The following is a 14526-nucleotide window of genomic DNA, read 5'->3' on the forward strand; positions in this document are numbered from 1 at the left end:
AACGAAAACGAAAAAGCGGGGAAACCTGGAAGAACGGTCGGCCAGGTTGGCCCAAGACAACTTCAGCTGCAAGTCTGGAACTAAAAGCTGGGTGCTTCAGAGCCCGTCTTTGACTATCGACATGGAACGGTAGCAGCCAGACTGGTGACAATGGCTACATCTGGGCCCCTTTAATGTACTGACTGGCCCATTTTGAGGGTGTTGGCCTGAGAGCCTGATCAAACTTGGCTAGGAATTCCTAATCGAAAGCAGTTGAGAAGGGTGGTGACACAGGGAGGTGACACATGGAGATGACACAGGGATAATAAAGGCATTCCTGGAAGCCTCTATGTGAGTAGAGGTAGCTACCAAAATCCTTGATAAGCCTTACGATGAGGACCGGTCAAGGGCTACCTAGACAGGCAAGCAGCCTACAGAAACGCACTTTGAGGGGGGGATGGACATCCTCAAGGCGTTCATGGTACAGTGGGTCGTCAAAAGAAACGCCCAATAATTTTTTTTACCCCGCTTTGGCCACTTTTTCTTTTTTTATCATTTTTAATACTACGATTAAAGATGGCGATAATTTCATTATCCCCTATTAAAAAAGATAAATTTAAGTATTCATGCCCTAAATGAAGGAACCGCATTGCAGCAAGATATGTATTAGGTATTATAGTAAAGGCGGTAGCTATATATAAAGGTGTAACGGAGGTTTACGTTCGAGGCGTAGTAAAACGCTTTACCGATTAAGATTGGGGTATTTTTAAACCCGGCCGTGGACGGCCACCGGTCCTAAATGAGCGCGATAAAAGGGCGATATTGCGAGAAGTTACTAAAAGTCCCTTTATTACCATCGAAAGTTTGAAGAGAATCGTTTGTCCCTATATTTTACGAAGTTTATTGTTTCGGTACTTTAAAAAATAAGGTATCGGATACTACTTAGTAGCTATTTAGCTATATCTTTCTAATAAAGCAGCGAGTTTAAGATATACTTAGGCCTTCGAATACTACGATAAAGATTTATCCTTTAAGAGGACGGTTTTATTTACGGACGAATTTACTATTGAAAAGGGAGGTAGTGGAAGACGGAGCTGGGTTTTTCGTCCTAAAGTAAAAAGCGGACCCCGGTACCAAATAGTACTCCCTTTTTTCTTTTTACTAAATTTTGATTAAAAGTTAACTAAATCTATTCTTTTAAGGTTCATTGGCGATTAATCCTTCTTATGTCTAAGCCCGGTATAAGAGTGGCCGTTAAAGTTAAATATTTTGGGGTACAATTCGATATAGGGTAAAGAGCGACCTTGTACTTTACTATAGAGACCCCTTATTGAAGAAAGGAGGTATTATAATTCGAATTTATAAGGATATTTTTAAAGAAGAGTTTCTTAAATTTATAGAGCCTAATATTATCTTTACATAAAATAATGTTCCTATCTATACTTTGAGGATATTAAGAGAATAGCTTTAAGAGATATGCTTTATAATATTATTATAGCCCCCTTATTTACCCGATTTTAACCCGATCGAAAATTTATAGTATTTACTTAAAGAAAGGATTCTCTACGGATATCTAAATTTTTCAATAATATTAAAGAATAATAGTTCGCTCTTAAAGCTATTAGAGGCCGCCGTGGTAGTTTAGTTGGACTTTGAAATAGATATAGTAAATTATTTTATTAATTCGATGCTATAAAGGATCTACGAGGTATACACGCAGGTAGGCCTTGATGAAAGCTGTAATATTCGACGAAGGAGAAGAAGAGAGGCGCGTGCTAAAGGCACGGCCTCGAAAAGACAGCTAAATACAAGTGGTAGCACAGAAGGTACCAGAAATGCCAAGGCGCCAATGTAGTCTGTACTAGAATATACCTAATAGCGTGTAATGTAAGCTAAGTTAAGGCAGCAAGCTGTATTGCTATAGCTAACCAAATGGCTTGGTCTGGCGCGTAGGCCAGGCAAATACTTTTGGGCGCTAGCCCCGTAATATTACCCCCTTTCTCCCCCTTTCGAAGTACTAAGTACTAAAAGATAAAGATTTATATATACGAATAAAAACCCAAAATTAGCTAAAATAATGGCAATCGCACCCTTATAAATTTGGAAGGCGGGCTCTAATCCCAGCCATAGGCCTCTAAAAGCGGGAGCTCCAGAGTCTGGCCTTCCTGGGAATAAAACCCGGTTATAGATTACTAGTATCTCTAATTACAATGGAATTATAATTTCTAACGGCTATCTTTCTACTATTAAATACTTCTTGAATTCTTTAATACTTATTTTTATATAATTACTAACGATTAAGTAAATAGAGTAAATAACGACGTAAATTATACTTATTTTAGAAATAAAATACTTAAAAAAGTCCTATTCGTTACCTTAATATTTATTATTTACGCGTACGTTAGTGCTGGTATACCTTCGAACTATACGGTAGCTACCGTACTAAACTAGACCTTCTTTAATTCTGTAATGCCCGATTCTATCTATCCATAAAAGACTTCTCGTCCCGTTAATTTCGTTATAGGACCTATAGAACGGCTATTACTATAACGATTTTCTATAATAGAGCTTTAATATATATTAGTAAGATTCGCTACTGCTAATATATAAATAGGGTATATACTAAATTCCCCGAGCCTCTCTGAACCCTTTGGGTATTACTAGGCTACTCTCTACTTCTCCGGGTTTATTTCCAATCTCCTATTATACTCTTCTATTTCGATATTCCTGGATAAGCCCTTAACCGATTTAATTTTAGTAAAAAAACAAAACCGTAATATAATTTTAATTTTATGGTATAGATTCTTCCTTTTATATTTATATTAGGCGGGATAGGGCTACCTTAATAGCGGATATCTATATCCTCCTTTCCCTTATTAGGGATATTGATTCCTATAGCTACTAATATAACTTATTAAGTATAAAAAGAACCGTAATTAAATTCGGGATTTTCGAGCTATAGGGTAACGGCTGCGGTCGTTAGCGGTATCGAAGAGTAAACTGTAGCATTAAACGGAAATTTAGAGTGAAATACGGGTATTTCTAATTTCCTAACAAAACGGCGAAGGTTTAAGCGAGATTTGGGTTTCAAATTTTCGAACGGGGTAAAAAGCTAGAGCGAGAAGCGGGGAATTCTAAGTTATTTTAACGGCGAAGGTCTATTATTATAATATAAGGTTATTATATAAGGAAGCGAATATAATAATTACGAACGGTAGATTGTATTTTTGTGTAATTAGGGACGCGAGGAACGAGCGGGGTATTAAAATGAACGGAAAGGGTTTCGAAATTTTCGGGGATGGAGATTACAATGGAAATTAATTTTAATATTGGCGTTACTAGAGATAACAATATCGGGCCGGTTTAAAAAACGGCGGCGAGGCGAACGGTTTCGAAAAAGAAGCGGGGTTTCGAAACGGCGGTAGTAACAGTATCCGGTCTTAAGTTCTAGAGACGACGAGAGAGCTCGAGACGGTTAGAGGGTTAAAAAGAGTAATCGAACATAATTTAAGGGGTTTACAAAGTATATACGTAGGTAGGCCTTGATAAAAATTATAATATTCGACGAAAGAAAAGAAGAGAGGCGCGTGCTAAAGGTACGGTTTCAAAAAGATAGTTAAATATAAGTGGTAGCATAAAAGGTACTAGAAATATTAAGGCGCTAAGGTGGTCTGTGCTGGAGTATACCTAATGGCGTGTAATGTAGGCTAAGCTAAGGCAGCAAGCTGTATCACTGTAGCTAACTAAATAGCCTGGCTTGGCGCGCAGGCTAGGCAAATACCTCTGGGCGCTAGCCCTATAATAGATGCTAAGAAGGATTTAGGCGGTTATTAATGCTAAGAGATGGTATACTAAATATTAAAATTAGATCCTTAGAATCCCCGGGCTTTAATATACTCCCTTAACGAATTTTGGTTATTTTTATTAAGAAATACAGTTGTGAAGTACATTAGAAGAAAGGTGGTTATAGTTTGGGAAGTGGGGGAAAAAATCATTGGGCGTTTTTTTTGGTAACCTACTATATGAAGCTGAATGTTCAAGTTATGTAACTATGTAACCAAGTCTAGAACTAGCTATTATAAACGCCACAGCCGGCGTCTAATAGCTGCCTTCCTCCAACTTGTATCACAACTTGGGGGTCTCACCCTCAAACCAATGCAGGCCCCCAAGCCCCCCCTGCAAGTCTGCAGCCATACAGTGTTTACATGACAAAGGGGTACAGTGTCAATGGCTGTTAGTTCGCACATGTGAGAACCTCGCCGGAAGATTGCAGTGTTCTGGCCGGGAAAAGAAGGAGGATTTTGTGATCGTCGCTTGTTGGTTTGGATACTGCCCAACGTTGTCGTCAATGATGGTCGGAGAAACCAATCACAACAGGGACTATAAACGCGGGCTGAAAGTTGTCCATCACATGTTGCTGTAGACGGGAGGTTGGCCAACGTGGAACCCCATTTGCCTGCTTGGAAACTGCCCGTTTCTCGCCGTCCAAGCAGGCGTATTACGCACCAAGTGAGATATCCCTTATCCTCGAATGTGTATTCAATGCCTTCCCAAATTCCCAAAGCCTAAGCCGAACTGCCTCCCGTCGATTAACGCGTGACAACCTCACTCAGTCCGCCACCCAGCCACAGACGGAACAACCAACGTCCCACTTGTTTGGTGGCTTCCACCCAACCGCCTTCCATCTTTATCAGTATGCTTGACCAGATCAGCGGCGCACACTATCTTCCCCCGATAGCTAGAAACTGTGCCAGCCACTTGCTCGTGCCCAACAACGTGCAAGAAACACCAGTCACTCGGCTGTGAGAATAGCACGTACCCAAACTTGGCACACTCGACAATGACTTCCCGCAAGTGACTTTCCTGCTGGAATCGGGCCGTGTCCGAGTCCTCGACAAAGTACCGCAGGAAGCGATTCAGCGCTTGCGCCAGAGCAGCAGCCTGGGGCGCGAGCGCCGCGTCTGATGGGGCCAAGGCCGTCCGCTGGCTGCGTTGGGGGTGCAGCAGGAAAGCGGAGAGCACACGCCACCAGTGGAGGGCTAGGGTGGAAGCTATTTGGACTTTGGTTAGCAACGGCTTTCGAAGAAGTGAAGGGGGGTGAGTGATGGGAGCACATCGAAAAAACGAACCTTGAGAATCCACCTGTCTTCTGAGTTCGTGCTGTTCATCCGGGGGAATGGACTGCAGAAAGGCCGCAACGGACGTGGGAAGCATGGACAGCGGGCTCCGGGCGCTGGGATCGATGCTCGTGAAGATGACCTTGGATAGCACGTGCTGGAGAGCTATCTGCCTTGTGTTCGGATCCAAGGCAAGTGAGACAATCGTTTCGGCTGAGGGACCCTCAGAGCCAGCCTGGCCCAGACCTAGTTGGGAGAGGGCCGCAAGGAGGCTTTGGCGATTCATACGTGTAGCATCCAAGGGGTGAAAGTGATAGTGGTTCTCGACGTGTTGCTGGAGGAGATGGTGTCGGTCGCGAAGCTCGGCGGCGAGCTCCTGATCGGAGAGGGAATCAAGAAGGAAGTGCTTCAATTCGGGCATGCCGCTGTCGTCCTGGTTCTTCAACCCTGATCCGACCTGTGCGTAGGACACATCTTTGGAGGGTGTCATGGCAACTTCGGTAACATTGCCATGACCTCCGTGTCTTTGCTTTCGCCTTGAGAAGAAGCAGAAGGCGGCGGCAAGGCCGAGGAGAAGACCGATGATGAGACAGCCGACAGCTATGCCGGCCGCTGCACCAGAGCTCACTCCGCCCCGGCCTTTAGCCGGTGTTGGCGATTTTGTAGGCTGGCAGGATGGATCATAAACGGTGCTGGTTCCATTGACAATGGTAGAACTGCAGGTGGTCAAAAAGCTGGAACTTGATCCTGATTGTGATACTGGTACTGGTGTCGATGTCAATACCGGTGTCAACGTCGACGGGGTGGTCAGTGATGATGTTGATCCCGTGGTAACTGAAGCCTGCGCCATAGTGAAAGATGAAGAGCACAATGCCCAAAAGAACTCTGAGGAATGACTGATTTTTTTTTTCAACTGAAGAGGACCGGGCGGAGGATTCCTTTCAACAAGATGAAATAAAAAATGATCAGGGAGGAACACCTGCCCAGAGCCTCGTCGGCCCAAGAGAAACTCTACACACTGTGTGATATGCCTGCATATTGTCCTATGCATTTCAGCTGGCCGCCACAAAAATGACTGATTATAGGATCGTGCCACAGCTTCTCCTTGTCCATGGAAACATGGCAATAGTTAGGTAGACCCAGGCCTTCGTGAACGGCTAATCGCATCTTTCTCCTCCAGCGATTGGTGGCCTTGTCTCTGTCGGATACGTGGATCCCCGGGCAACCACTCCCATCAGCCGGTCATGATGTAGGAAACGAACTTAGACCACTTTAGGCCGCCCAACCTTTTATTTTCTTTTGCCTTCAGGGAGACATACAAGGTTAAGCTCCTACTTGTTCCGTTGCATCTGGAGCTTTGCCTCCGTGATGCAGGCAACCTCGGACTTTTTGGTCTCCTCTCCCATATCAGCAGTGAGCAACGTGCCAGCTCTGGCTGTCTTCACGCACTTGAGCTCAGGGACCTAGAGGTACCTTTAGTATCAAATATCGGTTGTCAGCACAACTTGCTTTGAAAAATACCAAACATCTCACCCACAACGATCTCAAGATGTACGCAGACAGCCCGGCTATTGTTGTCTCCGTCGACCTGGGCACAACATATACGGGCGTGGCATGGATGACGCCCAAGACCCCCATCCAAGTGATCAGCGACTGGCCCGGCAGCGGTGACCGAGGTGAACGCAAGGTGCCAACGACGCTGGTCTACAACGCCAACGGCACTCTCTCGTCATGGGGTTTCATGTGTGCCGACGACGAGCTTGAAGCCGGAGTTCCTGGCGGCGGGAAAGTACGCCGGGAATTCTTCAAGATCTTCATGGACGCGGATACGCTAGCAGACGCGCAGCAGCACGGCCTCACCAGCGCACCGCAAAGCGTCTTTGAAGCGCAGCAGTTCGTGACCGACTTTCTCCGGCAGGTCTACGCCCACGTCAAGGAGTCGATCGAGACGCAGATTGGACGACGCGGAATTGGGAACGGCTGGACAGACCTGGCAGTCGAGTTCCTCTTTAGCGTTCCCACCACCTGGACGAGTCAAAGTATCGTCAACTCGTTCAAGAAGGTGATCAGAGAGGCAGGGTTTGGGATTGAAGGCCCGAAGCACTCTGCGCAGGTCGACCTGACCGAAGCCGAGGCGGCGGCTGTGGCCACGCTCAAAACGAGTGCCGTTAGCTTTGGCATGGGGAGTGTCTTTCTCACTGTCGATGCTGGTGGCGGAACGACGGATTTGGCGCTGATGCAGGTCACCTCCTCGAATGTGGCCGTCCCGCAGATGGCTTCGTTGCATGCCGTCAATGGTGTAGGGATAGGAGCTACACTGATCGATCGGCTGTTTATACGCTTGGTATCACAGAGGCTAGCAGCCTGTCCAGATGCTGCGGCGCATATACCTCCCGGTTTGCCCTTGCGGCTGGCGAGAAGTCACCAGTTTCGCACAATGAAGCACAAGTTTGGCGAAAGGGCGTATATGCAAGCGCTGTTCAGAATTCCTATCGAAGGATTGTCGTATAACTTTAGCCACGCTGGCCTGGGGATCGAGAACGGGAGGATGGTTTTCACGCTGTGAGTATTTGTTGTCAGACGAAGCGGTCAGATGATCCCATGGATGACTGGCTAACCTCGCAACAGTCAAGAGATACAATCATTGTTTGATCCGCAAATTGAGGCTATTGTGAACCGGATAATGGGCGAGCTAGAATGGCTCAGAACCATGGGACACTTGCACCAGGTGCAATACATGGTTCTTTCGGGCGGACTGGGCAGCTCAGCTTACGTCCGTGACCAGCTCCAGCAGCGATTCCTTGCCTACCAGCATCCCAACGCGAGCGACCAAGTGGCAGTCATCCCATGCAATGACCCTCAGCTGGTGGTGGTGAGAGGCCTTCTCCTTGACCGGCAACAGCGATGGGAATCGGGAGGAGCCACCTCAGTGTTATCAACCCGCATTGCTCGAGCAAGTTACGGCGTCGTTGTCCAGGAGATTTACGTGCCCGCCATGCATTCCAACGAAGACGTCCGCCCCGACCCATTTGAGCCGAGCAAGAAATGGGCCGTGAACCAAGTCCAGTGGCTCATTAAAAAGGGCGATCTGGTAAACCCCAACGCGTTTTTAGTGAAATCCTTTCAGATCCGGCTTGCCGCAACGGAGACGACAAGGGCGTGGAAGTCTCAAATCGTCGTCTCCCACCATGATCCGTCACAGTTACCCAGTAGCATGAAGCAAGGTTGGTACCCGACACCCACCACGTCCAGCACGTAGTGAATCCCTGGCTGACATGTCTTGCAGATGGAGCGTATAAGCTTTGTGAAGTGAAAAGCAATCTGGAAGGAGTCCAGCAAGATCAGCTTGTCAAAGTCAACAAGAGAGGAACTTGCTGGTCCCGCGGCGTCACCTTCTACATCTGTCAGTTTGATGTCAGGGTGATTGTAGCGCCGGCTGATTTGAGGTTCGAATTGTGGTTTGGAGGCCAGAAGTTCTCGGGTAATCATGAACCCATATCTGTCGACTGGGACCACGAAGGGTCCAAGGTGAAAGGGATGTGATTGAAATGGCCAAATTTGTGCTGAATCACGCGGATGGATGTGGTTGTTTTGTTTGCACAAGAGTGGTTGCTGTGCCAAGATGGAGAGTTGGATCCATAAAAACACTGCAGCTTTGTCGCGACTCATGCAGGTGGTGTTGTGCACCATCTTTAGAAGGCATTAACTTCACTGCAAGCAGCTTGTATGTGAATCTGTTAGTGGCTGTTAGCGCAAAACTCATATTTACTGTTCGTCTCGCCAAGCTTTACAGTGCTGCCTTTTTGATCACATCAACTTCTCGATAGGTCATGATGTTGCCAAGCAATCTTTACAGCACATATCGCCAATACAAGCACGATACTGATATCGTTGCCTCGTGGCTAGCCCAGACCGGAAAGACACTGGGCTGCGCCACCGAACTCCTCGCTTCCAACTCGGCCTCTCCCACAAATGTCAACCTCAAAAGTGCCCGCCTCAAGGGCAAAGCCCGAAAATCGGCCAAAGCCCAAGCGCACAGGCAGGCTGACAACTTCTCAAACCAGTCGCAGACGAGGCAGAAGTATGTGCTGGCGCTCAAAAACTTTGTGCCGCTCGCCGAGTTCATCGGTACCAAGTTGAACGAAGCAAAGATCGTTGAAATTCCGGCCGTCGTTCCAACTGCTATTGAGCGCGCCATCACGGTGCGCAAGGGTTTCGCCCAGCTCCTCCAGGAACATGGCCGCGCCCTGAAGCTTGAGTCAAACGAGAACCACTCCTACTTTGTCTCGGTTCTAGAGAAAGTTCGCCATGTCCTCGAGCCATTGTTTAAAGACTGTTGGACCAAAAGGGCCCTTCCCAAGCTACCCGAGACAACAGCAACCGCCAACCCGTTTGATCTTCTCGACTTCTATGATGCTCCCGATTTTGACCTTGGGGGAGACTCCACAGGAAGCTCAGAGCAAGCGGCCAAGGGCAAGGAAACAGTCGACGAGGGCGTCGTTGTTGAGTATGAAGCTGAAGACGCTGCGTCCTCTCTCGTCGCCTTTGCTACCCTCTTTCGCGATGTCCGCGCTCTCAGGATGCAGGTCAGGAGTCTATGGGCTGCTTATGCCAAGGGCGAGCTGTCTTTGCCTTCCGTGGCCGTTGCAACAAACACAGCCATCAATATTGCCCGATACATGGAGGAAGATGCTGGCGATAGCATCCGCTTGAACGGGGACAAGAAGACGGCCAAGGACTGGGCCCTGTTCTACTACCAAATGGCTGCCAGCAGCCAAGGCATCGATATAACCAAACCCACTCCAGGCTGTAACATGAATCTCGACGCTTTTCCCATGTTCGACGAGTCCATGACCCTTTCCTTCATCCTTCTCGAAGCATGGATCAACCAGGCAAGGGCGTCAAGTGAGGTGGTGACTTATAACGGCAAGTTTGGCTGGTATGAACCGACGATCGACTATGATGCAGCACCTCCGGACGTCAAATGGCAGCAAGATAAAGCTGCCTTCTTGGAGGTTGCGCCCCAATTCGATCTCATGGGAAGGTTCAACACCACTCCTCCAGATGCCCTCCCGGAAGGATTGTATTCTGGTATGCCCGTTGAGGACGAACTCTTGCGAGGGCTTCGTCTTCTCCTTACCAACAAAGACAAGGTCCTACCTTTCTGGCTCGGGTTTGCTACAGCCATTCACCTCGATATACGTCGCGTTCTGGGACGGCAGTCTGAGAAGCCCTTTTGGGCCATGATGCGCTACAATATGGCCATCGATGACAGTATAACCCAAAATCTGGAGTATTATGAGAACTTGACCATCAGTAAGACCTGCCTCGTCAGTCTCTAGAATTTCCAGGTCCACTGCTAACTGTGCGCAACAGAGGGCTGGGATCAAGTCGACGGCGACAAACGACTTATCAGGCTCCAAAATGAGGCGCGCTGGTTCACCGAGAACCCGCTATACAAAGTGATCGAGTCCACAGGACTTCTAACCTCCCGTAACAACAAGGAACACACCTTTCTCAAGATGCATCCGCTTTTCTGCGGTCTCTGGATTCACTACATCCGCACAACCTACCACCTCCTTGCAGCCCAGTTCGAGCGCTGCTGGGGCGGCATCCTCTATACTGGCCATCTCTACAACGCCTTGAATAATGAGAATCTGATCAACGGCGCTGCGAAATGGGACGATATGGATCTCTTACATCGATTGCAAGGCGGTAAAGACAAGTTTTTTGTCGGCGCGGCACCCACAGAGCGGGACAACTACCACAAACAGCTTTGCATGATGATGGGCTTTTCGGCAACCAGCTTCATCGCAAGCACCAGAAACAAGACTCGGAAGCTCGTGCCCACCAAAGCAGGTCCACGCTCTCTCGTGGCTCAAGGTAAGGTATCTTCCATGTTTCATAACCAATATAGGCCAAGCATGGAAGGAATCAAGCTGTCAGTGGACGATGTGCAAGCGATTCTCAACAAGAAAAGTCCGAATCCACAGAAAACACCTCAGGCCACGCCATCGCAACTCATCCACCAGCTGGCCCTTGATATTGAAGCCGAAATCCCCGAAACGTCAGTCGATTATCTTGCAATGCACCGACAATGCTGGGACTTTTTGCGCAGTCTCAAAACCGCCGTGGATCCGTACTTTAGCCGGGTCGCCGGGCCAGGTTGGATAGAGAGGGAGCATCAGCTTCCCTTCGTGGTGGGCTACATATTCTCCACGGCGCTCGACCCCTTGGGAGGAGAAAGCAAGATGACAGAGTTCCTGGTCCTTGCTTCCGAAGTTTACAAAGAGGTGGTTGCACCTTACCGCAAGGACGTGACTTTCTTCCTCGAAACCATCCAGGACTACGACAAAATGCTTTCTCACCCTGAAGACAAATTTCTCGGACCTATGCTGAATGAGCTGTCCATTGAAGAACCAGAAGAGGAGGAATGGGTCGATTCGGAATTTGAAGAGATGATGGAATACGATAGAGAAATGGACGCTCTGTGCCGCGAGTACGACTCGGAATGGGACGACGAACCGGAAGATCGAGCCGCGGCTGACTTCCGACCCAACGATCCCCTCCTTGACCCCCGTCTCCGAGAGGGATTCGGCCCAGGAGAATCGTTCAGAGATCCCTACGTCGAGCCTGGCGAGCCTGTTACCATGAGCGTGGAAGCCATGCAGCGGTGGGTGCGAGCTTCGAGAGCATTGGAACGGAATCCCAATGCGGTCTCGCAAAAGGATGCGGAGTGGTTGCGACTTGTCCTGAGGAGCGCCGAGTTCCAAAACACAAGGCAAAGGGCTGACCGAGAACGTCATGCGTGAGTCCCGTAAGATGCCGGCAGGGTTTTGATTAGACTACGGCAAGTCAGCTTGTTTCATAGTGAAAAGATGACAATATCTGTACTGCTTTTACACTTGGTCATCAATTGGGCTACAGCACCGGAACCATTACCTCTTGAGTGGTCCGCATCAAGACGGCATCAGCAGGCCAAACATGCCTATATGCTACACACTTCGAATTGGGAGACCACTCGGATCTTGGGAGCGTCTTTGAATACGTCAACCCATTGTTCATTCTTAACATGAATCTTTCTGTGAGGGAAAGCCCAGGCAAGGCTAGGAAAAATGGATGACACACGTATTAAATGGTAGAACGCAACAAATGTAGGTATGTGAAGAAAACAATGATCGGAACCATGTACATTGAGGCTGTTTGCACTTGCTCCATTATCTGCAGTTACATTGAATCCAACAATCGGTTTTTTTTGTATCCAACACCAAGTACTAAAGGTTACGATCCACGTTCACCGTCAAGTAATATTGCTCCAGAGGGTCCCTTCTCAAACAGAGATAGAAGAGACCCTGATGTCTTTTCCTTAATAGTGACTTCTCTAGTTATCAGGTGGAAACTATGACACCACGATGTCGTGAAGTCAGGCAACCAGGTGATGCAAACCGATGAGTTGGTTCGCAGAAGCAGAAGTCTTTTTTTTTTGGTGAGGAAGAGCACGCAGCCGCTCCAATATAACTGACAGAATTGTGCTCAACAAGCACATACGACCATAGATGGTAGAAAACTCGGGATCCCGTCCGCTCTCCCATAGATAAGCTACCAATCGCCTGACTAGTAGTTGGGTCGGTGACGACCAGCGAATCCCAGGTGTTGTATGTTTTTTTTTATCTTTTTGATGTTTTCATTTTGTTCATTTCATCGCTTTTTTCCCAGTCATCGGACTTCTTCTATTTTTGCCCTTGAAGTTTCCAAATCGAGTTTATATCTGGTGTCCTGCTTGTACGTATCTTTTTGTATCATCAGAGCCTTTGGCACCGGATCTGGTTGAAACCTTACGTGGTTGTACACTTTAATTACGCAAATGACTGGATATCAGTACTAAAATAATCTTTCAGAACAAAAACATTTTTGTCCCAACTCTCAACTGCATCAAATCCTATATAAAAGGCTTCACCACAATGTTAAGACAGAAAGAACAGACGACTGAGTTCTTGGATTAGAAGCAGTCGTTGTTCAGGGGCTGATGGTCAATGTAAACAAAACAGTACAAGAGTACTTCCTTTCGGCTTGTGTTCCGCTCGCGCCCGTGCGCCTGCGCCAAGGGACTCGGCTCCATCATCACCTGCATGAGCCTAAAGAGCTACCCGCACCTTATCCACTATCGCAGCGTCTCGAACGCGCTGCAACACCCGAACGGCGCAACACCACGGCATTTCCCCAAAACATCATCAGACCTCACACACAACAAGCGACCCGTGACCGGATTGGAGTTGGCGAACTTGCAATGATGGATAACTCGGGTCCAAAAATGGGCACGGCCGACGGCGCAGCTGGTATCCCATACTACGAAAAGCAGCGACAGCATCTTAAAGAGCTGCTGAACAAGAAGAAGCTTTTGGAAAAACGTCTGGTAGGCATTGCCGTCGCAACCAACGAACCAAGCGTCGACTCGCCTGCTGATACAACAACAAAATAAAGCTTGCGCAAGAAGAATCCATCTACCAAAAGGAAACCGAGTACCTCGAAAACACGCCAGCGGGCAACATCATCACAGGCTTCGACAACTACACCAAGGGCACCGCCAATGTCGCAGCACAGCGCCGGAAGACGGGGTTGACAGACGCGAACCGTGTCTTCTCGAGGAGTTCGATATCATACAATCCGGCGGCTGTGCGTCGTTCTGTATTCTCTTCCCCCCCTTCCTTCCACCCAGACACTTTCCCATCCACCATCCACCGTCCTCTTTCTCTCGTTCGCATCTGCCAAACTGCACCTCATTTCACACTTCGAAGCCGCTTGGATACTGGCCATCATGAGAGAGCTCTGTCAAGCTAACTAATTTGCAAACCCACAGCAACAAGAATCGCAAACACCAGCCTCTTCGGCCCCCGCTTCCCACGCGCCGACACCGGTCTCGACAACGTTCAATAACAAGGACGGCGCATCGAGTGCGCCGACGCCCACGTCGGCCACAGCCGGCAAGGCCAATTCCAAGAAGAAGAAAGCTACGACGTCGGGTGCGGGAGTTGAAGATAGCGAGACGGACTCGAGAGAGACGAAGAAGGCAAGGACAAACTTTGGGGCTGTTCGCAAGTGAATCCGTTGTGGTCAGGGAGAAAGACCAGAGTTGGATCTGCGTCATGTTACGGTCGGGTTGCCGTCGGGTTCCTGTTGCGCATGGTTTTTTTTTGTTTCTGCATAGGAGGAAGTATTGGATGGTACACGGCGTTTTTGGGTTGGTACAAATGGGTTCAATGGATTAAGCAGAGCGCGGCGTTTGGGACGGGCATTATTATCAATTCAATTGGGCATTCGAGACAAGCTATCGAGACAGCAACCTATTTTTATTTGTTATCTGCGGATGAACTGTGAATTTCTTGAGGAAGCGAGCTCAAAGAGCTGGAGTTGGGAGAGCACCGCATATCTG

The 14526-nt window shown here is 48.1% G+C and overlaps 4 protein-coding genes across 4 annotated transcripts; 3 read left to right on the forward strand and 1 right to left on the reverse strand.

The window, feature by feature from the left end:
• Nucleotides 1-4584: 4584 nt before the first annotated feature.
• Nucleotides 4585-5946, reverse strand: B0H65DRAFT_504993 (uncharacterized protein; the record flags this gene model as incomplete). Its single annotated transcript, XM_062827959.1, has 2 exons — nt 4585-5030; nt 5109-5946. 2 exons carry the CDS (start codon nt 5944-5946, stop codon nt 4585-4587), a joined length of 1284 nt encoding a protein of 427 aa, XP_062686393.1.
• Nucleotides 5947-6645: 699 nt separating this feature from the next.
• B0H65DRAFT_563441 (uncharacterized protein) lies at nt 6646-8866 on the forward strand (the record flags this gene model as incomplete). The annotated part of the gene is made up of 3 exons (XM_062830231.1): nt 6646-7658; nt 7725-8320; nt 8383-8866. 3 exons carry the CDS (start codon nt 6646-6648, stop codon nt 8637-8639), a joined length of 1866 nt encoding a protein of 621 aa, XP_062686394.1. The 3' UTR covers nt 8640-8866.
• A 40-nt stretch (nt 8867-8906) lies between these two features.
• Nucleotides 8907-12242, forward strand: B0H65DRAFT_450436 (uncharacterized protein). Its single transcript, XM_062826003.1, has 2 exons — nt 8907-10412; nt 10473-12242. The coding sequence occupies exons 1-2, from the start codon at nt 8927-8929 to the stop codon at nt 11906-11908; spliced, it is 2922 nt and encodes a 973-aa protein (XP_062686395.1). The 5' UTR covers nt 8907-8926; the 3' UTR covers nt 11909-12242.
• A 1165-nt stretch (nt 12243-13407) lies between these two features.
• On the forward strand, nt 13408-14196 carry B0H65DRAFT_544298 (histone acetyltransferase subunit NuA4-domain-containing protein; the record flags this gene model as incomplete). Its single annotated transcript, XM_062829283.1, has 3 exons — nt 13408-13509; nt 13578-13769; nt 13954-14196. The coding sequence occupies 3 exons, from the start codon at nt 13408-13410 to the stop codon at nt 14194-14196; spliced, it is 537 nt and encodes a 178-aa protein (XP_062686396.1).
• Between the last annotated feature and the right edge of the window lie 330 nt (nt 14197-14526).

The sequence above is a fragment of the Neurospora tetraspora genome (assembly GCF_033439725.1).
Source record: "Neurospora tetraspora strain CBS 560.94 chromosome Unknown B0H65scaffold_1, whole genome shotgun sequence".
Classification (NCBI taxonomy): Eukaryota; Fungi; Ascomycota; class Sordariomycetes; order Sordariales; family Sordariaceae; genus Neurospora; species Neurospora tetraspora.